This window comes from Paralichthys olivaceus, chromosome 11 (assembly GCF_024713975.1).
Source record: "Paralichthys olivaceus isolate ysfri-2021 chromosome 11, ASM2471397v2, whole genome shotgun sequence".
Classification (NCBI taxonomy): Eukaryota; Metazoa; Chordata; class Actinopteri; order Pleuronectiformes; family Paralichthyidae; genus Paralichthys; species Paralichthys olivaceus.
This window is the reverse complement of record NC_091103.1, coordinates 12,993,507-13,017,729: the sequence shown is the minus strand read 5'-3', so window position 1 is coordinate 13,017,729 and position 24,223 is coordinate 12,993,507. Positions and strand designations below refer to the sequence as shown.

The 24,223-nt window shown below is 40.7% G+C and overlaps 1 protein-coding gene across 6 annotated transcripts in view; it reads right to left on the bottom strand.

Moving 5' to 3' along the window:
• The window catches only part of gria4a (glutamate receptor, ionotropic, AMPA 4a), a 99,963-nt gene that overhangs the window by 43,918 nt on the left and 31,822 nt on the right, over nucleotides 1–24,223 (bottom strand). For all 6 annotated transcript variants that reach the window (XR_011244486.1, XM_069534049.1, XM_069534050.1 and 3 more), the window contains exons 3-7: nucleotides 11,217–11,456; nucleotides 8,218–8,270; nucleotides 7,863–7,994; nucleotides 4,057–4,110; nucleotides 3,097–3,255 (exon numbers count right to left, since the gene is read on the bottom strand). Coding sequence is in view for 5 of the 6 variants with exons in the window: in XM_069534049.1 (XP_069390150.1) it covers nucleotides 3,097–3,255; nucleotides 4,057–4,110; nucleotides 7,863–7,994; nucleotides 8,218–8,270; nucleotides 11,217–11,456 (638 nt within the window). In the remaining variant the exon portion in view is untranslated. The remainder of the gene's footprint in view (nucleotides 1–3,096; nucleotides 3,256–4,056; nucleotides 4,111–7,862; nucleotides 7,995–8,217; nucleotides 8,271–11,216; nucleotides 11,457–24,223) is intronic.

Here is a 24,223-nt window from a genome sequence, read left to right as displayed (position 1 = left end):
AAATTGTGAAGATATGTATGATGTGTTTGTGGTCAGTGTCATTTAAAAAAGTGATCGTTTCAATGAAGGTAGCTACAGGCTTACATCAGTTTCGATACATCATCCTTTGATATAGATGCTGTTGCATCGGCTGTACTGTGAACCTATGAGACAACCAGTTTAATCCTGGACAACAGCTCTACTACTGCAGCAGCTCTCAGACCACCTTAACTCCACATTAGCCATGCTGACCTGAGCCCCAATCCATCTCATCACTCTGACTTTTATTTGACTTCCACAGTTAACACCGGTGAAGGTCAAGCAGGCAGCTTGTAAAAATGTAACATCACAGTAAATGTGCCACTTTTAGACAGGTTCTAGTTTTTAAATACAGTTTCCGGGCAAAGTCGGACATCCATTAAAATGGTCAAATATTATTGAAAATCTCCACTTCACCGGAAAATTCCCACTGATGATATCATTTGCATTTATAACAAGATTTATAAGCATGAGTTTGGGTATTATCGTATTACTTTTATTAAATAAAAATAATATTAAAAGTTGTGATCAATAAATGTAATAAAAAATTTTTTTTTTTCACAGTCTAGCCTCTGATGAATAATTGGCAAATGGACAGCATTTATATAACGTTTTATCATAGTGTGCTTTACTCTACAAGTCACATTCGCACACACATTCATACAAGCATTGATATGCAGCTATCTATCACATAACATTCACACACAGACGGAACAATATGGAGTTCAGTGTCTTGCCCAAGGACATGTTGGCAAACAGACTGATCGAACACCAAACCCTCTGGTGAGTGGACAACCCACTCCACCTCCTGAGCCACAATGGCTGGAAAACTGCACATGCCTGCCAGTCAACGGACAGTGCCTCTGCTTGAAACTGCAAAATGACTAAAAATAAAGGAAATCAACAATGAGGAAGAGATGCAGTACGACCACAGAAGTAGGTTTCTTTGTGGCTTTTAACATGTCTGTGCCCAGGGACCCATTATCTCATTGTCTGTTTATGGATGTAGCACATCAGAAGTGATTTTGCGTAAATCACCAAAAATTAAGTATTTTAATGTGACAGACAGACTGAGGATGAATAAAAGAAAAGGCTAAGAGACTATCAGTCCTTGTGCCTTAATGAAACCTTTCAAAGTGGTGTTGATCTGACGGATTGTTTGACAAATTCATTACTGGGAAGACACAGCACAGCGAGGAGCACCACCACGCACTCAACAGCAACACCCCTATCCACCCCAGACACAGCACCACACAGACAGAGGCAGTCAAACACACAGCGGGCCGCCTTCACATCACTGCAGAAACAAGTGGCGAGATGAAAATGGAAGGAAAGAGGGAAGTCAGCTGAGAAACTCTGCAGATACTCTCCATGCCTCTGCAGGTAGTTCCCTCTCACTGACATCTCTTGATTTATATCCCACAAGGCGTGTTTTGGAAGGCTGCGCAACCATGTCATCCTCTTTCATCTCTCCCCTTTGAAACTAAAGAAGCCTTTAGGCGAGCGACTGACAGATGATGACTATAGAATTCAAATCGAGGAGAAAACAACAGGAATACTGAGCCAACTATCATACGGTTTTCTGTTTCTGTCAGGGGTGAGACAGGAACATTTTGGAACACATAGAAAACAGTCTTGGATTTTTCAACATTTCAAGGATCAGTTTGAATCTCCAAGTTCAATTCGAATCCAGCAAGTCTAAACAGATTTCCTCTTGACATACTTCACACTGTGGTTACTCAAAAATGTATAGGATGAATCCTCATGAGAAGATAATCTCCTGACTTTTCTTCTCTTATCATTATCAGATCAATGTTTTAATTTTCCCAAAAACTGCATTCCCAACAGCCGCAGTTAGCATGGCTTTAGACTTGTGTTATTTCAAATTATGTGGGTAAATTGTTCATGAGCATTGAAACTGAATTTTGATGAAGTTCAAATATAACTTTGCCAGGTCACTGATCATTTTCATTAAAATTCAACAAATTCTCCAGGCACACAAGAGCTCATTTCAAGGCACACCAGTCTAGAATTTTTGACTGATGGCTAAAAGCAGCTACCGCTCAAAATCCAGTCTCCCATGCAAAAAAAAGGACAAGTCCGAAAAGTGCTTTTTACACTACACATTATTTTTTCTACTTGGCCTGAGGCTATGAGATGGCCCAAGGCTAACTGAGCTCAGTTTTTACACAGCACCAATTAGCCTACAGCAGTTTGGAGGCAGCTGTTGTCGCTAGTGCTATCTGGTTTACTGTCATTGTGTTAAATCATTCATCATTGTTTCCTCGTTTGCAAAAAAGCATAAGGGAAAGCTCAACCTTTTGGGGTTGCAATAAGGAAAGAATGTTTGAATACAGTTTATCAGAGATATTTACTGTGTGTAAACACTCACAGTTGTGTTTGCCTTGACTTTGTGTATCTAAGCAAGTCCACTGGGTTTATGTCTGAAAATTCTACATCATTTAACATACAGAACGTTGTGTAAACGTTACAAGACAACTGACATCTGCTAATGAGAATTCATCAAGTGAATCCAACAATAATGATTGGTTCATTGACACAGGCCCCTATGTGACAAATGTCACACCAGTAATAAAGGAATATGACCTTATCATCACATTTTATTGTTGCTATGTTGTGTGTATCTCCTGAAAACATTTGCATGCACGTGGGCATGAGCCGAGAGAGCAAGGGACAAAAAGCTGCATTGTGATGTATTTTTAATCGGAAGGTGGACATATTTCCAGTTAATATATGCTCAAATCAACCGCGGTTGGCTGCAGGTCAGTAGCCAGTCAATAGAGTTGCGCTGAGGGAGGAACGAATGACAAAGACGGACATGGAGAAGAAGGTCAGAGTCAAAGAGGGTAAACAGAAGCACACACGAGTGACAGAGGAAGAGACATGGAGAATGAAAGAAAACAGACACCGAATTTGGTAAAAGTAGATGGATCATAGAGTAGAAGATGTGTCACCAAAACAAAATTTGAGTGTGTGTGTGTGCACTTCAATTATTTGTCCATTTGCAACCACTGCTGTTTTAAATGACAATCTTTATATCTAAAGATGTGTTCTCACCTTAGGTGGGCTGTCAGATCCAGGGTACTCTCTCTGGTCCAGTTTGTTCCAGCGCTGCATCAATTTAATGACTATAGGCTTTCCAAAGTCCACCAGCTGGAAACCAGTCACGTTCGCCCCGCCATGCATGAACCTCTCCAGAGATATGTCCTTAAAACCCTGAGAAGGAAGGAAAGAGAGAGAGAGACAAAAAGAAAGAAAGAAAGGAAAGAAAAAAGAAAATCATTCACTGATGGTGATGAGTGGAAACGTGTGAGTTTATGCACCTTTGCTGACGTTATCATACTCCACATACCGCCACAGTTTACCTGATTATTTATAACCCGAGTTAATACGGAGTGACTCGCACAGCTGTGAGTGTGACTGCATGCAGTGCAACACTTCAGAGTGAAGTAGTCGTGAAGTGGGATCCATTTGGGAAATGGCCAGAGACAGAGGCAGGCAGGGAGTAAAGACATGTGAGGGTTATCCTGGGTTGATGGATGCTAATTGCTAAAAGCTCTGAGAGCCTGCGTAGCTTGGCCTGAGAGCAGTGGCCCCTTTTTTCACAGTCCCTGAGTGACCTGCTGTTCAACAGAATTCAGGGATTAAGGTTGTAGCAATACTTCATCTACTGACATGGTTTCATGGTGTCCTACAGCTAAGGCTCTGTCAAGGAGAGACTAATGGAAATATGCAAATTCTGACGTAAAAGCAAAATTTGCAATTTGGTGGAAATATTAAAAAACATGGGGCTGGCTATCATAGTTTATTTTTTCTGCTAAGAGCTAAAGAACAATTTACAGCTTTAGGACACATTAAGTAAGGTCTTAAATTTGTATCATGGCAGATTCTAGGTAGTTTAAAGCTTCAGATGTATAATATTTATCAGCCTGTTGTAAATTCTGTAGTAGATTTCATGTTAAAGCACAAACACATCTCAAAATAACAGCCGACAGCAACAACATTTAGGGTTCTTACCAGGTTTGCTATGATGTAATGGTAACCTTTCACATGTTTCCCCACACTGACAGCCTGGAAGAAACACAGGGAGAAAGATGTGGTGTTCAATGACATGCATGTAGTATAACAAACCAGGGAGATACAGGATTCATTATCAAGTTATAGCTGCTTTAAAGTTTTTAGGGTCCAGGGTAGGAGATTCACAGGAAAGATGAAGGAGCTTTGCACCAATCTGCGGCTCCCTTGCTTCCCCCAACGTGATGTGGTTATTCTTTATAAAAGCAGAGGTAGAGATGAGCCTGCAGTGACCTCATTGGTTGTTGGGACCATTCTGATTCATTAGTTTCTTGGAATATGTAAAGTGCTTCAGCAGCATTGTCAGCTAGCCACTTTTTTTGGACAGTTCAGACTCTCAGACCAATTGCAGGAAATTGAGACGGCATTAAACAATAGAATAAGAGAAAGAGGGAGAAGCGGCTCAGAGGATTGCTTGCAGTCTTCGCCTCGAATGATATGTTTGAAAGAGGATATTAATTTAGCTGGGAGTCACAATAAATCTATATACCAGTGGCAACAAAATAATAAAATAATTGAATGAATCAGTTCATTCATTCTCTCCTCTCAAACTAAAAGGCTACGTTTCCTCCATGCACTTACAGAGATCGGACTGAAAACATGCCAACGTCAGATGCAAGCCAGTCTACATACCAATCAATGTCAAATACATATTTAGAATATCTATACTTTTGGATCAGCAAATACTGTTTGGGAAGAACACACATGTAACAGGTTTCTCTGTTACATGTAGCCACTAAAGCATGGTGAGTATGTGGTGAATCTCAGATAAATAAAACCATCTATGAAGTCCGTGGCACTTTACACTGCTTTGACCTTAACACCTTTTCTGTTCCACTTCATGTACTGTCAATACATGCTGCCAGTAAACAACAATTACTACAGCCTGTCTGTCTCATGTGCTGCTCCTGCTGCTGTGTTTGTGTGACACTGGCTCCATCGTGAAGTCAAACTTATAATTCTGCTCCAAACTGAAATGTTTTTTGTTTCATCATTTTATCTGCACAGTTGGGATGGAGTGAAATATGGCACATTGCGTATAAACATGGTGCATAAACCTTATCAATAACTTCCTCACGTTGGATTTTTCTTTCTCCCACCCACACATATAAACAGCTTTATACTGACACAGACAGATGCACGCACACACCAATGCACTCGCAGATCGCAGCTGGCAGGGCGAGACAAACAGAGCAGTGTCTGTCTCAGAGCAGGAACACTAGCCAATGCCAGCACAGCAGAGCCCACTGTGACAGGAGTGTGTGTTTGTGTGTGTACGCCTCTCAGTATACACTTGTGTGTGTGGATGTGGGTCCGTCTGTCTGTTCACTCACCACGGAAGCCAATTAAAAAACAGTCTGTCAGTCTGTGTCTAGGATGCTGCTGCTGATGTGTGGTTGTGTAGCTGTATGTGCGCGTACTGCAGAAGCTGGTGTGTTTGTCATGCTTGTTTGTCTCTAGCTTGTAGAATGTACTTAAATGTTTATGTATTAGTGGTCATTAGTGTTTTATGAATGCATGAGTAGAATATATTTGTGTGAGTGTGTGTGTGTGTGTGTGTGAGTGTATGTGTGCATATCTATCAGGTTATGTTTAATTTTCAGTCTTAAGGTGAAAGTGATGACATCTTGTCCAATTCAAAAGAAACAACGTGTTGAGGTCAAGGTACATTCTTAATTAAATCAAGGCAAGTCCTTACAAAGATAGAAGCTTGAACATGTGTGTGTATGCGTTTTCTTGCATGTGTTGTATGTGACATTGAGTGTGTCCGATGTGCAGACAGGATCAGATGTGATGACAGCTGGCAGAACCAATGGGATGTCACACTGAGACCTGAGTTACTGAGTCAAAGGGCACACACACACACACACGCGTGCATGCACGCACGCACGCACACACACACACACACACACGCACACACACACACACATCTTCAGCACCTGTCAGAGCTCGAGCCTTAACCATCAAAACAAGACAGATAATCTAATGAAGTTAGACAAGCATAAATTGTCAGAGTGTGTTTGTGTGTGTGTGTGTTTGTGTGTTTATAAGGGCTCAAAATCTGAAGTGGACAGTATGGTGCATTTACTGCAACAACACACTGATGTGGCTGCTGGGGAAGCCTCATTTTTTTTATTTCACAACTGCAGGGGAAATCTCAAACCTTGTTTTCTTTCCAGATGTCAGAAAGCATAAGGCCTTGTGTTGCAGCTCGCTGACTGGAGCAGACAGCAGGCAGACACACACCAGTAACACAGTGGAAAATAAAACCAATGCTATACTAATTAGTGATATAATACTGACTCTAAATGCTTTCACATTTTCTCTCATGTTCATTACTTACCACAGCCTGTTTTGATGACTGTGGTCTGAGGTAGTAATGATGTGTCACTGTGTGGTTGCAAACTTGGAGCCTCTGAATTAGCCAATATTTGGGGGCCTTAGGTGGAGACAGCAGATATCTGGACCAAGAATCCACCGTCCAATCACTGTCTACTGTTTACAATCCAAGCAGTTTTTTTTCCATACAAGTCTAACATTCATAATATGTTTTAGGTAAATTTACCAACCTCTATTAACAGCTATCTACATATGAATGCAGAAATATTAAAAAGCTGATGATAGCCAATGCCTTTCAGTCAATTCTTGATCTCCCCCAGTTCCTTTTGAATCTGAGCCTCCTCCTGTTCTTCTTGTTCTCTCTGAGCCAGTTCCTGCTGCAGGCTCGCCTCCAGTGCTATGAACGCTTTCATGCAACGCTGCTTTCCTGTGAATCTTCTGAGGAGCTACAACTCCCGCCTGAGTCATTTTGAACATTCATGAAGTTATGGTAAAAGAACTATTGGAAAATATTCATATTACATTATCTAATTTCTAATTTAATAAGCATAAGAAACAGAATGAACTCTGATTATATTACACAACTCTTATGGTTTTGGTTTTAATTAATTTCAACTTTGTTTTGGAAGAAATATTCAGATAAAGTACCACTACAATATTGTAAATTTCTACTTAAGTGAAAGTACAAGCACTATAGCACTATAACAATGTGAAGTAGTTACAGCAGCAGTTACAGTGGCTCAGTAGTACAGTGGTTGAAACTGTCTCCTAACAGAGAGCTCTGGGTTTGAGACCCTGTGGGTTTTTCTGGGTACTTGGGCATAGATTTGAGTGTGAGGATCAATGGTTTGTTTGTTTGCCCTTTAAAGAATGATGGATTGGTGGATAGTGGATGGATATTTCTTTTGTCACACTGTTGATTTATTAAAATACAGTACATCATCATATCATTAATAATCAAGCATCAGCCTGTTAGCAGCATGTTATTGCTGTAGCTGGTGCCAGTTTGAATTCCTTTATGTACAGTGCATACATCCACAGAGACACTAGCTAAATCTGACAAGCTTTTGGGTGAGATACCATCTGAGCATTTGTAGAAATAAAATGGGTTTTGGGGGAAAGAAATCACAACTTGATGGTGTGATTCAAAACTGGTAGACATCTAAAATGTGACACTGACTAAATGCCCGAAAGGTTGAAAACCACTGGATTAATCTGTAACAATATGTTGTAATGTAATAGCTTGTTATATTATACATTAGGTAAAGTCTCAGTCTTATAAGAAACTAGGACTAAAGCTGAAGTGTGATTTTGACTTAAAAAAATAGTATCAGTTAGAAATTAGTTTGCCGCTGTATGGTTATTGTTGTGTGCTAACATAGCTTGGTTAATGTTTTTACCAATATTACCTGCTCTAGGATGTTCTGTAGTCTCTCAGGCTCCAGATCGATGACGTATTTCTTCTCTTGACGTCGTTCCAGGTCCTCGAGGAGCCGGCGATACGCTGCCTCATTGAAACTCTCCACACAGATTGCACTCACCTGAGTGAACATACATGAATGAATGCGTGTATATACATAAACAAGCAAATGGCATGTAGGCACACGGTAATGGAAGCAAGCAACCACAAAAATCAAAATGTAATAATGTGTATGCAGCATATGTGGTTGTGTCAATTGCATAAGTATGCTGCAGGAGATTATGAAGGATTTTGTGTTTGTTTGGTCTGTTTCCAAAAATGCACGTGTTTGTGTGTGTTCTGACCTGCCATCCATTCTGCCCTGCTCTCTCCATAATTGCCTGCAGTATTGCATAACCTAGACAACAGGGAAGAAAGGAAGAAAAAAAGAGAAAGAAAGAGTTAGTGCTGTACTAGGTGGAGGCTATATTGGGCCAGATAAGACTTATAGGTCAAATCAAGGGGAAAGAATATGACAATGAATGATAACTCAACATTACAGTAATATTTGTTCATAATATTGGCACACAGCGTATTTTTTTTATCACAATGTAATTGTAATCCGAAACATGCACCATAAGATATTACGGGAGTTGGATACAAATTTTATAAAATGTCACAATTCACCCAAAGTCACATGCACGTGAAGAGAAATTCACAGATCGACAGAGCAAACGCATAAACCACAGTGACACATGTGTGCAACAACACAAAATCTCTCGCTCACACACTACAGTGCAATGTTACCCTGTATTTTCTATTTTTGTGTGGAAGCTATTTACTGGTTCAGTTGAAGCAAAAAGCACATCTGAAGCCTCAGTAATCATGGTGTGGAAGTGTGTGTGTGTGTGTGTGTTTTATTGTGTGTGGTAAAGTAAATAAGTGGAGCCTGTCTTTCTTTGTGTTGTGGGATTGTGTTTTTAACTTCCCAGTCTTACCAGTGATAAAATACACAAGTTTAAATGACTGTATTTGTGTCAAGGGTTGAACTTGTCTGTGAGCTGTTTATGTGTTTTGGTGTTCCATCTGTGCTTACATTCATTCAGGCACGCACATACATTTATCTACTGGAAGTGCATTTATGCACATCTGGATATGTATACGTGTGTGTTTGTGTGTGTGTTTCTGTGGAGAAGAGCAGAGCAGGCAGCATAAAACAGATCACAACGTTACTGCCCATTTTCCAGCACATTACCGGCAGCGGGGCCTGATGGGAGCCTATAATGAAGGGCCCTGCCTCGGCCAAGACACGGGTGAGCACAGCCCAGACTCCATGCATCCATCCATCGCTCCATTTCCCTTCTCCTTTCTCTTTCCCTCCCTTCTCTCAATCTTCCTTCTCTCTCTGCTATACACGACTGTATATCCCCAGAGGTTTGTGATCCTGTCCGTCCCCCTTTCTCCCTCCACTGCCTCCCATCTACCTTTCCAATCTCCTCTTCTCATCTCATCCCCTCTTCACCTTGCTTGTCTCTCCCTCCCATTTGTTTCGCATGCTGTCTTTACCTATTTCTCTCTTTTTGGCTGTTCCACCAGCTCCGCTCACCTAACCCGTCTCCCTTGCTCCCCCTCTCTCCTTCTCTTTCTCCCTCGTCTCCCCCCTGGGTACTAACCCAGACAACCTAGACCAGAGGGAGGCTGGCAGAGGCACAGACAGAGCACACCGAACTACACACACACGTACACTGTGCGCTGCTCACTGATTCCCTGACATGCCACTATTCTGTGGTCTGGGGACGCTGCGTCATGTTTGACCTGTGTGCCTCTCCCTGTGGCTGGGAATTAGCCTCTGTTTGTGTGTCTGCATATGTGCGTGGCAGAGAGAGATACAGAGAGAGAGAGAGGGGGGGAGAAACTAAGAGAGAGAGATAACGTGCCAAGAATTCCCATGAAAGCAGTTAGAGGCTGAGGCTGTCAGCTGTGCCTGCCTCACATGGTATGTGGGATGGTTAAATGAAAGGTAGGTTAACACTACATGAGTTGAGGCCGACCCCAAGATTCTGTCTAAAAAGTGCGAAATTACACCTTTGTTTATGCAGCTGTATCTTTCCATTAGGAAATAGTGCAGCTCTTGCCTTTGTGCTTAATCTGTGAGAAAACAAGGCTACATTTGGGAGTTAAATCAAGGCTAGACTTTTAACAAGATGATCACAACTCGATTATACTCTAATATTGTTTTCCGCGTGCCGTTTCCAAATCGAGCCCAAATTAAGGGCCATATCTTCATGCAAAAAAAGTGTTTTGAACCAGACTAATTTGGAAATCTATTTTAATCTTCTGTAACAGAGTTTTGAATTAAGGCCCAGGGATTGAAGACAGCAGATCTACCCAGTTAGCTCTTGTTATCACAGCAGAGCTTATGAATCTCTGGCAGTGCCATCAGAACACAATGCTGCTGCACTCTTACTCAATTTAACAGTTCGATTACAATGACAGTAGACTGTAATACTCTAAATTACAGCCTCTTTTAGGATATTTTTTCCCAAATCCCTCTGACATCTCTCTTTAAAGCCCACAAGGAAGAGACATGGAGTAGAAAACAGATATATATTTATATATATCTATATCTATAGATATATATAAAGTGATGTCTTAGTTACAACAAAACTGGTGGAATTTAAAAATGAATAAATTGTTTCAGTAGTCATGCATTTCTGTCCCTCGGCCAGAGAACTCACTGATTAAAGGCTCATTGAGGCTCAACATCAAAAAATGAACAGAGAATTATGTTCTGCGTTTATTTTGTCTGTATTTTGCACGAAAGATTATGGATGTGGATGAAACAGACAAAACAGAGCAGTAACACCGTGAATTCTGGGGGGGCAGTGTAGCTAATAGTTCAAGAGAGACGGTCATAGGACACGAGAAAGAAATTATTACAAGGAAAGAAAGAAAGAACTTTTTAAAGAGAGTTGGTAAGAAAAATAAGGGCATTTCAATAAAGGTACATTATCGCAACCTCCTATACCATCATCATGTTAGTTGTTGTTTGAAACTCTTGACTCAATGCTGCCCTCTAGTTGATGTATAGCTTGCATGCTATGCAGATATAAAAGATGCATGAAAGTTTATGGGCAGTGACGGCTACATGGTGTGAAACGGACGCATCTCTTCTCATACGGAAAGGCAGCATACTTTTTTTTTACCATTTTGCACTATTATATTATATAAGGACCAACCAGCCTCAGTTGCTTCACTGCATCTTTATAAGCCAAGTCAAAACATAATTATTTTGTGCAAAGTGGTCAAATTCTGGGGCATTTTCTTTCTGTACCAGCAGCTCTTTGATAAAATATGAATTTACCTCTGTCTGTGTCGTAAAGGAAGACAAATCGGCTCCAGTCGTAATGGTCCAGCAGTGACAGCAAAGCCCCTCTGATGGACGGCCGGAGCTGCAGGGTGAACTGGCCCTCTCCTTCGGTGGGGAAGCTGGGTGTCACCAGGCTGATGTGCAGGGCCCCACAGAACGACGTCAGCGTGTTCACCGAGCGCTTGTCGTAAAGGCCGAAGATGGCAAAGACCCCCCTTGAATATTGAGAACAGACTGATGTAGGGATGTGAGAGAGGAGGAGAGATGGTGTTGGGGATAGAGGGATCAGGAAGGAAGAAGAAAAAAAAGAGATTAAATTAAAGTAAATCAGAAACAGACATCTAAAGTTTTTCAAAGCTTTGTATTGGTTTTGTAAAATAACAGAGTAGAAACAAATGAGCAAATGGTCCTTTAATCTGTGGAATCTGGTTAAACATGTCAACATATTGAATGAATCACAGCTCCACCATGTGTCAGCTTTAATATTTCATTCCAAATTAGACCACAAACAAGCCAACTTTTATTTTATCCGAAACAATAAGATTAATGTCTTTCTCCACCAACTCACATGTAGCTATGAATCATGAGCCCTCACATGTGCACGCAGATGTGGAGAAATCAGGGACTGCATAAAAAGATGGATGACATGATGGCACCCCATAAATGAAGCCAAAGAATCTCAATCGCCACCTGGTGGCTGGCTGCATTATAGCCAATATAAGCCTGCCTCCTCCATGTTGAGAAATGTGGATGGGACATGGACCAGAAAAAAGTCAAAATACACGTCAAAAATTTTAATGGTGTCTGTCATTAGCCTATATGTTGCTTTTATCACTCTGACGGATTGGTCAAGTGCGTGTTACTTGATACTCAATGTCCAGCAGGGCACAGCACAGATCAGGCTGCAAATTTGCAAGAAGGCAGCGTTCATACCCGCAACACTCCAGCTTCATTTCTAGATAGCGAGAGGAAGTGGAGACGTGTCGTCCATCTTTAAACACAGTCTACAGTAGAAATCAAACTATACTAAAAGCCCCTGGCAAGCAATTTAAAAATGTTCTTAGTAGCATAAAATCAATCCCACTGGCCAAAACTGGCACGGCTGCTTATACAGCAGTTAAGGACATTACAGTCAAATAACCCCACCTGCTTAGAGTTTAACATCCTTAAGATTCATCTATGCATGGACACACTCACGCACGCACACACACTCACACAAATAGATAAAAAACCCTTGACTGAGTAGCGAGCTCCAGTCATTTTCCACTACAACATTGCAACTCAGTCTTCAAACACCCTGAAGCTTTCATCCATGACAGAGAGGCACTGACGTTCTGCACTATCTTGCTTCCACAAAAATTGTCAGCTGCTTTGGTTTGACATTTATCTGCACTGGTCCACCCAAAATATGTTTGAACAAAAATAAAAGGGGAAAAAAAACTTGATATTTTGGGAAATCAACCAAAATGTGCACAAAACTTTCCAAGATTTAAGCACATGGCATTTTTTATTTCACAGCATCTCTTTGTAAGCTTCCACGCTCTTTCATCCTTTTATTCCCACCCCTCCATTCATCCTTTCAGCAAGATTCTTTCAGACAGGCGTGTTTTGAGCGTGATTCGTCTCTTGCGTCATGGTTCACAGTCCGGCCCACATGTTATATTTCACACTGGTGTAACCATTAAGACAGACATTGCTTTTGGCAACAGCCCGGGCATTACAGCTTAACCTTTTCCCTCTTTCTCCCTCTCTATTGTGAATCACGTCATTTCAGGCCTTTTTCTCTCTTGCTTCTCATTTTCAGGGGAAGACGCTGCATCCATCCCGACTTTCTGCTCCCACCATCCACATTTCTGCGTCTCCTCCACTACGAATGCCTCCTTTCCTCTTTCTCCCTCTCTCCCTTCTCGTGGGACTCAGAGTAATTCCATTGTCAGCTATAAGCCTCCGCGGGGCTAAACACTGAGGGAGATGCAGCTTTTGACGGTTCGGCTTGTGGCAATTAAACAAAGTCGAGGCCTCTGCGCCCAGGAAGCGATAAGGCAGGGATTTAGTCTCTGATTATGACAGGAGCTAAATGTCTTCAATTCAGAGTACTAGCATACTATGCACTTAGCATGCGTCATTCAGAAGGAGCTGAGTCACGGTGTCCTCAAAGTCAACGTACTTAGTGTCTTCAGAGATGATTTTTTTTATGGCTTTTCTCGCTTTTATTTGACACCTCAGAACATAAACCAACATAAAATGATGGAAAGATTGTTACAGAGATGAGACTGCGTGTGATAAAGTACTTAATGGCAGGTGCTATACTCAACTGAGACACCAGAACACTACAGCATGCACAAAGATGTTTACGCTGCATCATTGAAGCTGAAGTTATAATTTAGTGCTCAGAAGGTGAGAGGCGAACATTTATCTAAAATCAAAATAACAGGGAAATGATGACACTTGTAGCAAACAGCGAAACACGCAGGGAAAATTATACTTGGCATTTATTTATGATGGCAGCTTACTGGACAGAAAAAACTTGGCTGAGAGAAATTATGTCATTAAACTGTCTAAGGACAAAAAGAAAATCAACATACAATTGAATTTCTTTGACAACAGCGTCATGGAAAATGCAATTCCCTTGATTTAAATTAATTTGCGTTTGCGGGATCAGCTGTTCTGGGGAGCGGAGCAAAAATAGAAGAAAGCAGAAAGCATTGCACATGTGAACTGACATACTGGGAAACAGTCTGGCGTGCTGCTCCAATGCCAACTTTTGACTTTGACATTTTCTTTTCACTTTTTTAAACTAATACTGGCCTTGATGGAGTTTTTGACATCACTGTCTGCAAATTGTATTTCTCACCCACCTCCTGGGCCTACATCACAACTAAAGGAAATATTGACAGCCTTAATCCCCAACCATTCTATTTTAACTGCAGTCGTACACAGGCCCAGAGCACATAACAAAAATCTTTATATACGTCTTATTCTTCATTTATCTGCTCGTTCTTTCTGCGCTTCCTTCCCCTGTCCCTCGCCTCTTCACTCCCTTATTGCCTTATTTTCTATCTCTGCCTTCTGATCCTGCCTCTCTGACTTGTTCATCTCCCATGTTTCTCTGTCTGATGCACCTCTCGATGGGCTTGTTTCTCCACAACACCCTCCATCGCTGTCACAGCCGCAAGGCTAGAATGAGCCAGGCAGTGGCGTCATTGTAATAAAACGTGCGCTACGCTTGCTTCATAAACCTTTAATGAGAGGAGTGGACCGGCAGCATGGTGCATCATCGCCACAGTAAAAGCATCGGACACAATAGCTCTCCAGGGACATCCTCTACCTCTACCCTCCACTGCCTCCTCTCGCTTGTTCTCTCAGCATCTCCATATGTTCGATTGTTTTGTGTGCAGGTTTGTGTCTTTTTTAGGGCTCTTAATTGCTCGCTCTGTCTGTCAAGCTGCTCTGTCTTTGCACAGACTTCTTCATAAATCTTTCTCAGACAGCTCGTTTTTTTTATCTGCATAACTCCACACAGCATGTCCAGCCTGCATCCTTAATGCATCTCTCTCTGCAGCTGCACCTGCCGCTCGCTGATTCACTTCATCTGGAAAGCCCTCTTATACATTTTACCCTTTGTTTTCAAAATGAGATTTATGTTCAACTTGCATAATGGGGAAGACATTTTGTTGCCTAAGTTATACAATACTTTAGAGACTAATATCTTAGTTCTCTTATGCTTCTCTGGTGTTGTTTTCATGTTACAGCATCAACAGATACTCAGTTAAACCTGCTACTGATTTCATTGTCACTGAACAGCAGCACAACATAAAAGGTTGCACATACACACAAACACAACTTTACAACTTTCTTGTCCTGGCATTGCTCAGGGTTACAGTGTAGCACAGGCCAACTAGAAGATGAGGTATATTCGATTAATATGCTTTATGAGCCACATCATTGGTCATCCACTATCAAGTGCTTTACACTGGCATTTCACATTGAATCTATTGACAGTAGTAACCAATAGAGAAGCAGCCCCTGTATATTTTGCTTAAGCTATGCAAAAAATGTCCGACCTTCACACAAAAAAAGGTGTAGTGGAGCATTTAAGAACAACAACAGAAAAAGATAGATCCAAGACAATCTTCACACAGTTAAAAAGCCTTTAGTCAAATGACTGTTTCATAGTAAAATGATACAAACATGGACCATAAATATTAAAATGATATTACGTTTGACCAGGACCATGGCTTAAATGTCCATAAAGGGCCACAGGATCTTTGCCCTCTCTTCAGTTTATTCTTCAGCTCACTGCAAAATGGACACTCTGGTTTACTTTGTCACAGCAGCATTCTTGCTAGCTGTGTAAAACCCTTTGAAAAGGATAATAAACTCAAACTGGAATCTTATCAAGAGTGACTCCTTTCCAACCCCTTCTAAAACATTTTCAAGGGGTTCCCTACATTACGGGACCTCTTACAGCCAAGACATCTTCCTATGTAGAACAAAAAATCTACATGGCATCATCGACCATTAAAGTTTACTTATAAATGTGTCTTTTGCAACTATTGCAATATAACATGAAAGAATGTAGACAATTCAATTACTTAAAGTGCTCTATCTTAAAAACCTAAGCACATGGCCTGAAGCCCACAAAGCAAGTGTATTTAGTCCAAATCCACTCTACAAGAAATGAAAAAAAAATGTGAGAGCAGAGTGCATTGTCATCTCTCCATTGATCATGTGTGTTTTAGTGTAACACACAATACTCTAGGGTGTCATCTCACATTCCCTTTAAAGTTTGACCAATGTTAATAGAATAACAGATTTTCCTGCAGTAAGAAAGCAGGAGCAGCGATTTGCTCTTGTGCAAAGCAAATACATGCGAGCAAACCAACTGCAGCAACAGCTGGATTCCACCGAGGCTCCCTGAAGTGAAGGAGGCACTTGAGCATTCTAGCACAGTGTTAAGCCCTCTACTTAACATAACACAACCTTTCGTGTATATTTAAGACAAGATTGACAAAAATAGTAAAAGCGCAACTCTGACACAGCAATAAAAATCAGACTCTATCCATAGATATGCTAGCTAATGATTAGCACAATTTGAGGCCTACATTCCAAAAAACACAACAGCTATTTGTTATAGGTCTAAAATTTTAATAAAATACAAGTGTTCCACGCAATAGCATACGAGGCAAAAGAGGATATATTGAAAACTGACTGCACAAATACTAGTGCTACAGAATGACCAAGGGGGGGCACTTTAGTACACAAAATCTGAACAAAACTGCAATGCTACTTTACTACTTAACAAGAATATAGCTGTAAACTCTACATTGATTCAAGCTAATAAAAAGTTATGCAAAAGGCATTGAAAAGCTCTAGAGTCAGCTGATAATTCTCTGCAAGTTTAATTGCTTCCAGAATGCACCTACACAGAGAGCTAATTGCTGACTTTGATTGGCGAATGGTTTTAGCCACAGAGGTGTTGAAAATAGTTTACACCCACACTACCCTCTACAAGGAGTTGACAAAGACAGAAAGAAGTTGTGATTGTGAGGGAGTTAACCAAATAAAACTCCCTCAGGATCTTTCCATAAGGTTTTGTTCAGGGGGCACTTTCTGGGTAGCGTTGGCTAGTTGAACATTCATTGGAGAAGAATGGGGAGCTCTCTTTGTCTCAGTAATTTCAGGGGCATAGCTCTCACTATAGGTGGATGGTACTTGCTTGCTGAGTACTACCAATTTTTCTCTAGTGTTTGATAGCTCCTCTCAGCTCTCCAAACCAGAGGCATAGTAAAAACAAAAGATCATGTCCAGACTTCATTGTAAAAAGCAAAATTCCTATACAATGTTAAGTACTGGCTAATGACAAACAAAATTAAATTGTTGAAAGTCTTTTGTTTTGAAGATTTTCTTAGAAAGAATGGAATTTAAGGACACATCCTGTTTCCTGTTCTTGCTTTATTCATTTATAATGTGTGAGGAGCCTGTTGATATATTTCTGGTTGAAACTGTGACTGTGTTCTACAGAAAAAAAATGAGTCGATATGAGGGCCCTTTTGTTAAACTGTAAAACAATAGTTTTACACTTACAATAGCACCTGTGTGCCAGTACAGAGGGGAATTACAAGGACAATACAACGTCTGGAGATGAATTATATTTGGCAGAGACCACAGTCACAGTATGGATTTCATATTTGTTCCCCTGTACTATAACATGGATTAAGGAACAATGGGGCAGCTTATAAGCAAAAAAAAACAACAACACCAGCACCTCAAAGGGAAGAGAAGAAATGTTATTAACTACAATGATAATCCTTTTTTTTTTTTTAACAAATACATCTAGTAGAGTCAAACATACAAATGTTAAGCAACTTTTTCAGATATGAAACAACTGAACACATGCCCCCACAATACATCCATTCCCAGATAAATATAGACAATTATTTTTAACGCAGATAATAACTCGTCATCCATCTTCAGAAGCAATTTTACAGTGACAAGCTAAAAGCCTGACGATCAATATTCATTCAGAGAGCATGCTCGCTGTTTCATAAGAATATGGGCCAAAATAAGAAGAATACACAGGAGCTGTTTGAGCTGTTTTCAGCCAAAACAACATCCACGAATGACTTCTGGAGAATTACATTGTTTCTTTCCAAAAGAAATATGCTTATTATAGCTACACTAATGGGTGTTGTAATTGGCTTCCATCTGGTTTAATAAGATGCATTTAAAATATCTAAAATGCCAGCCTGCAGTGTTTAATTGGTGAGGTGTTACTGCTGGCACCAGGCCTCAAGTGTGCTCATCAGCAGCATTGTATAAGGACAAGATAAAAGATACAGCTTGACAATCAATAGTCCGGCAAGGGAGTTCAGCCACCTTATGGATTTCATATCTGATCCTCTCCACTAGCTCGAGGTTTACAAGATAACTGAGCCGCAACAGCGTCATCAACAGGCCACTGATTATCGAGAGTGGTCATGTATTGTGTGCGTGTGTGACTGGTTTGCTGTGCTTGTGAATGGTGCCATTCATCCTGCTGTCTGCTCCTCCTGTCTGTCTATCTTCCTTCTTTCACTAGACCGCCTCGTGCAGCGACGGGGAGCCTGGGCTTTTCTGAGCGAAGAAAGGAGAAAAGACACGGACAGCGAGAGAAAGAGCAAGAAAGGAGGAGAACAGTTCCAAAACCCAAAAGGGGGCTCTGATATTGACGAGAGGGAGAGCGCACTTCTGCCAGGCAGACACCTCAGAGACTGCGAGCAGGAGCAATTGGTTACTGAAAGTAGATATTCACAAAGAGGTAGAAAGAGAAAGTAGGGAATTGCTGCTTAGCAAGTCAGCAAAAAAAAGAAAAGGCTGGAAATTAGTCCTTAAGTGATCTGACAGATTAGGTGTGTGTGTGGAGATGAAAACAGCAAATACACATTTAGTATCAAACTCATATGTGCACAGATGCACTGCCTCAAAGGCCATCCAGGAAATATTTATTTTTTGGTGGGGAATATACAGCTGAATATGAGTTCAGAGGTGACGGACAGCGGGAGGAAACGCTCCTGGGTAAGACCGCCACACTCCACTGTCACTTGTTTATTCTCTTTGATTACATCATTCCACCTCCCTGCACCTGTTATTCCTCTCTGCTCCTCCAGGCCCTGTCCCTCAGGCTGAATGAGTAAAGCATCGAAGAAAAAGAGAAGTGATTGGGTAAAATGAGGGTCGGTGCCCAAGAGGGGGAGGGGTCAGCGATCTCTATGGCCTGTGGTGTTGCAGTTAGCGAATATGCTAATCGTTGCTGACATTTGGCTTCCTCTCTTGTGAACTCTAGTTCAAGCAAGAAAAAACTCATTGGCAACCACCTACAACCTATTTCCCATTTGAGGATGATTCTGACAAATTATATTTTAACTGTTATGAAAATGAATGAAAAATTAAAGGTGAGATATTGTTTTTAACCAGGGCCCTATGTTGATACATGTGGGTGTGTAAATATTTAGTACTTACAACATGGAGGGAGTGGCAACATTAAATCTTATGGGGCAACTACAACAGTAAATTATATGTCCATAAAAGTGCTTTTTTGCACCAATAAATGACTCAAATTGTTATTCTGGGTCTTTGCTAAGAGTCCAGAAACATGTGTCTCACTCTCAAGTCTTGTGAGACCTGTTGCAGGAAGAAGGGGGTGGAAACGTGAGTGAGAAAGAGAGACTTGAAGAGAGGAGTTTAAATTTTCCTGAAAACTATAATGGCTGAAACCTTCCTGATGTGGATGATGTAGATGAAGCATTTCACTGTGATAGATACGCACAATGAGCTCCTACAAACTGAAGCTCGAATATGGAGAGGGAATGAGGTAATAAGCAGAGGAGGGACAACGAGCTGCAGCACATTTGAGAGTGAGACTTCTTGTTGTTGAGCGAGACGTGTTATGTCAGCAGACAGTGTTTCCGGAATCTCCTGCTTCACCTCGCTTGGTTGTCATACAGACCATCTTCTCCGATGTCTTTCTTTTCTTGTTTGCAGTTCTTTAAGAAGTCATTGCTCTTCAACATCTATCAACATCTAACTCCAACATGACAACACTCGCAATTGTTCTGGAGTAAATAGAGATGTAGTATGTAGAATATTTGTATATATGCGGACCAGAAATCGGAATTAAATCAACCCAGAAGTACAGAAACTCTATGGCTACAAATGTTTCGGCTCCTACTAGCGTTCTGGCAGTGTAATTACAGAGCTACACACACACCTATGCACAACTATGACTGCTTACAATGGCGTGGTCCTGTGCATAGGCTAGAACCACGAATCAGCCTTTAGTAACAGTTAGAAAGTAAATTAAGGAAGTTCAAGATAACTAATTTCTTATATTGCAATATTCTTTACGAGCTTTAATCTTTAATCTACTTATTTCCTTTGATTGATTCTCCTATATTGATTGATGAACCCATTATTGCTTTAACATTTAATAAAATTATATTTTAATATGTTCGTACAGTTATATAAAATCAATAAAAATGTGCGTCCCTATCTCTCATGTCGACGTGTTTATATACTACAGAGCTGCAACACCAAATCTCCTTTTCAATGATTTGCAATGCTGCACATAAGTCTGGGAAAGGTGCAAGATTGAGATAAGCATGAAACATGATGTGAAATCATTATTTTCCCGATATTTTTGTAACCTTACACAAAGTGCTGTAGTTGCCTGCATGACTCAGGATTTGAACCCCACTCTCTGCTGTCACTGTTTTGTGTTTCATTCTCCCACTGTTCACTCTGTCCAAAATAAACAAGCATTTCCTTCTTTCAAAGAAATATTTTCACGGGAGCAACAATTCCTTATTTTCTTAGACAATGTATTAGTAGTATAGAAACTTGTTTTCACGCGGTCCAGAGACTTGCATCTCACGTAAAATAACTACTTCCATTTGTGCTTAGGCGTGAATGTCTTTTTTATTTAGAATATTCTAATGTGATAAAGAAAACCTGTTCAACGTGAACTGGGAAATGCTCCAGCCCTGTGATATCACAAAAGAATGGATGTAGAACCCATCGTATTTTATTTTCTGCTTGTATGAGCAGTGAGACTGATCATTTATAACATTCATGACTTCTTTCCAATATCATTTAAATGAAAGTCATATTTTGGAAAAAAGAAAGAAGCCCTTTGCTTTGTAAATACCAAATTGGTGGCAAGACTGTGAAATTGACATTTCCTAAATAGCCTTTTGGGATTTCTCTGTATAATTTTAATACCCTGTTGTGACGTGGTGTGAAGGCCTTCACATTAGGGAAATCACAGGCTTCAAATATCACATCTTATTATTAAGTTTGTGGCATTTCTCTGCATTAGTCAACAGTGAAAATGGAGTATGACGAGAAAATGGGGGGAGAGGGAATTACATGCAAAAGCGATTGAACATTGATGTTGGTTGTAGCTATAGCACCATCTCAGTCCAATGAGCCATGCATATGGCCAATCAGCAATTCTCTTTTCTGTAAAGACATTGGGAAATGAACACAGTGCGGTGACATCTCATTAGTGTCTGTAGTTCATATCTCTTAGCTCAGCATATTAGTTGGAACATCAGGCTCATCTTCCACAGACAACCTCACACAGTGACAAGAGCTGGGCTCAGTCATTGCTTTTACAAAGAGACAAAAAAGTTACAACTCACAAAACTGCTGCAGTCAAGAGATTCTCTATATTTCCTGGAATTGTAGTGAATGTGGGGGCGGCTCAAGAAGTACAGCAGGTAATCCACTTATCAGCAGGTTGATTGCCAATGGTTCAGTTTCTGAACATTGCTCCAACGTGAATGGGATGTGTGAAAGGGATCTGTGAAAGCGGTTGGTAAAAACGGTTTCTACATGTTTCAACCAAAGACTTTTAAATACCTTTTTAAGACCATAATCAATTAAATTTAACACCTATATAAAGAGTCCCAGAAAAACGTACATTTCCCGAAAAGTGAAAAGAACCCTCGAAATGCAACGTTATCTCGCAAACTACAGTCAGAGACAGACGATATTCTTAGCATATTTCACAAAGACATTTTAACATTTTTAAGGCTTTTTAAGGCTTAAAATTCAGAATATTAAATATTTTTTTAGACCCTGTAGAAACCTTTAGAAAGGGGCCTTATGAATGCCACTGCTTTAGTATATGAATGACTATAACCAGTGGTGGTCCCGTAGGCCTTGAGCTGAGTAAAGGGCTAAGTCAATCTATTGCATACTAAGCACAAACAGCTGTCATACGATTTTCAGATGATTTCAAGTAATTAACCACAAGCAGGAAATCCTTGGACTACAGCTCTAATATAGCACCTACAATAGACAGACTGCATGTCTGTCAGATAATGTAGGAATAAAAAATAAAGTCCCTGTGGTTTCTTGTTGTGTTCACCACAATGCACTAAAATAGCTCTTGACTACAAACTAATAACAGCAGGTTTTTCTGCTCACTTAAATCAGAATGGATGGAGTGTCCCTGATCTGGATCCTTGAATGATACATTTGCTGACAGAGTTTTCAATGGCATTGTTATGTAAATATTCATTTAGGTCTATCAGGCCTGTTTCAGTAAATCAATGTGTCATTCCATCATGGAAGAAAACATTCAGGGAGCAGTTACAATAAACATCCCAACGTTCTAACTCTCATGGCCTTTTCAGGAATAAAACAAGGCTCGTTATCATGGCAACATTATTACAAAATGTCCCAAGGACCTGTGTTCACCGAGGCGTCTTGTAAATCTTGTAATACTGAACCTGGCACAAAAAGGCTCACGGCGAAAATGTGGCTCACAGTATATCTGCTCACAACATGATATACCAGTTAAACATGCACTCACACACACACACACACACGTTTGAAGCAGCATATATAACATTGACAATGTGCTGCAGAGGCTTTGCTTCTCCATTGAGGTCTGCAGCCACAGAGATAAAAGATAGATGGAGAAAGAGAGGGAGGGAATAGATAAGAAAGAGAGAGGGAAACTACATGTCACCTGTCATAGTGCTGTGCTGCATACCCCTAGGACACAGCCCTTTAAACAGGGCTAATCTGTGTGTGTGTATGTGAGTGAGGGTGTGTGTGTGAGAGAGAGAGAGGGGGGGGAGGGCGAGAAAGAGAGAAAGATGTGACAGAGAGCCTTTTTACTCCAGTCATCTTTAAGCACTACTAACAGTAGCTAAAGCCCTGCGGGCCTGTCCGGTACGAACACAGTCATTCATCACACACACACACACACACACACACACACACACACACACACACACACACACACACACACACGGAGCAAGAAAAGAAAGGCACACATGGCCAATATCAAAACCATTCATCACAGCAGACAGGGGGGGAAGGAGGAGAAGAGAAGAAAGCGAGGAGGGGAGGAGAAACTCGCTCACTATGCTTGACTCATACTGTATGTAAGTACCGTGCTTTCATCTGCCTTCACACAGAGAAACCTACTTTTCCTCTGGTACGGCACACTTGGCATGCACTCCTCTCTTGTGATGTGCCTTTTATTTTCCTTGCAGTTTTGTAGCCATGCATAACCCTTCAAATATTCTCCACTTGTCAATTCCACACTCGGGCTCGACAGCCCCAGATGCATAGAGCCATTTTGCTCGACATGGTTTGCGCACAGACCTTTTTGAAACGGATCGACTGTTTCAAATGCCTCTGTGATTGCTCCATGAGAACACCTAAACATGGTAAGGGTTCTGTGCTGGGATTCCACGGATTACTAACTGTAAATTATAGTCTGATACATCATACAAAACATGCATGTAGCAGGAAGGCTATAAGATGTTACTCAGCAACAGATGCTCCAAATTTCATAAAGTACAGTTCTTCAGTGTTAACGTCTTAGTGTACCAAGTCCATATTTTCATGTCGTTTTTTTAATCTGTCATCAAATACTAATATAAATACACATCTGTTCTGAAGATTTGTTGTAGGAGATAAAGTGGAGTCAAGCAGTGAGGATGATTTTGTGGTCCCTTCACAAAGAAAAACAAAACAGTGTGTCCATCAAATGAGGAGACTGAGAAGCTGTCAGGAGCAATTTCCTCTTCTCATCAAAGAGTTGTGAAATTATCCCGATTGCTTCTCAGGCCACTGGATCCACTGGATCCACTGGATCTGTGGTTCAGTTTTAATATGCTAGTAGCAACATTGGAACCCCACATTTAATAGAAGAGAACTCATTTATGTGACCCAATTGATCCTCAACAGTGGTTTGCAGTATGTCAAAGGTAAGGATGCAAAGAAGTGCTTAAACTACTGTCTGGAACATCTCTGCAAAAAATAAAAGCACAAATCGAAACTGCTCCATAAACATAAGACCTTAAGACAGACTGAATTTTCTGCCTGAAGCCAAACAAACCAAAGAGAAAACCGACTTAAACTCGATAGGCATTCTATTTTTTGGTGTCCGAATCCAACCTAAGCCTGATGCTTTCCCTGATTACAGTCACATGCAGCGT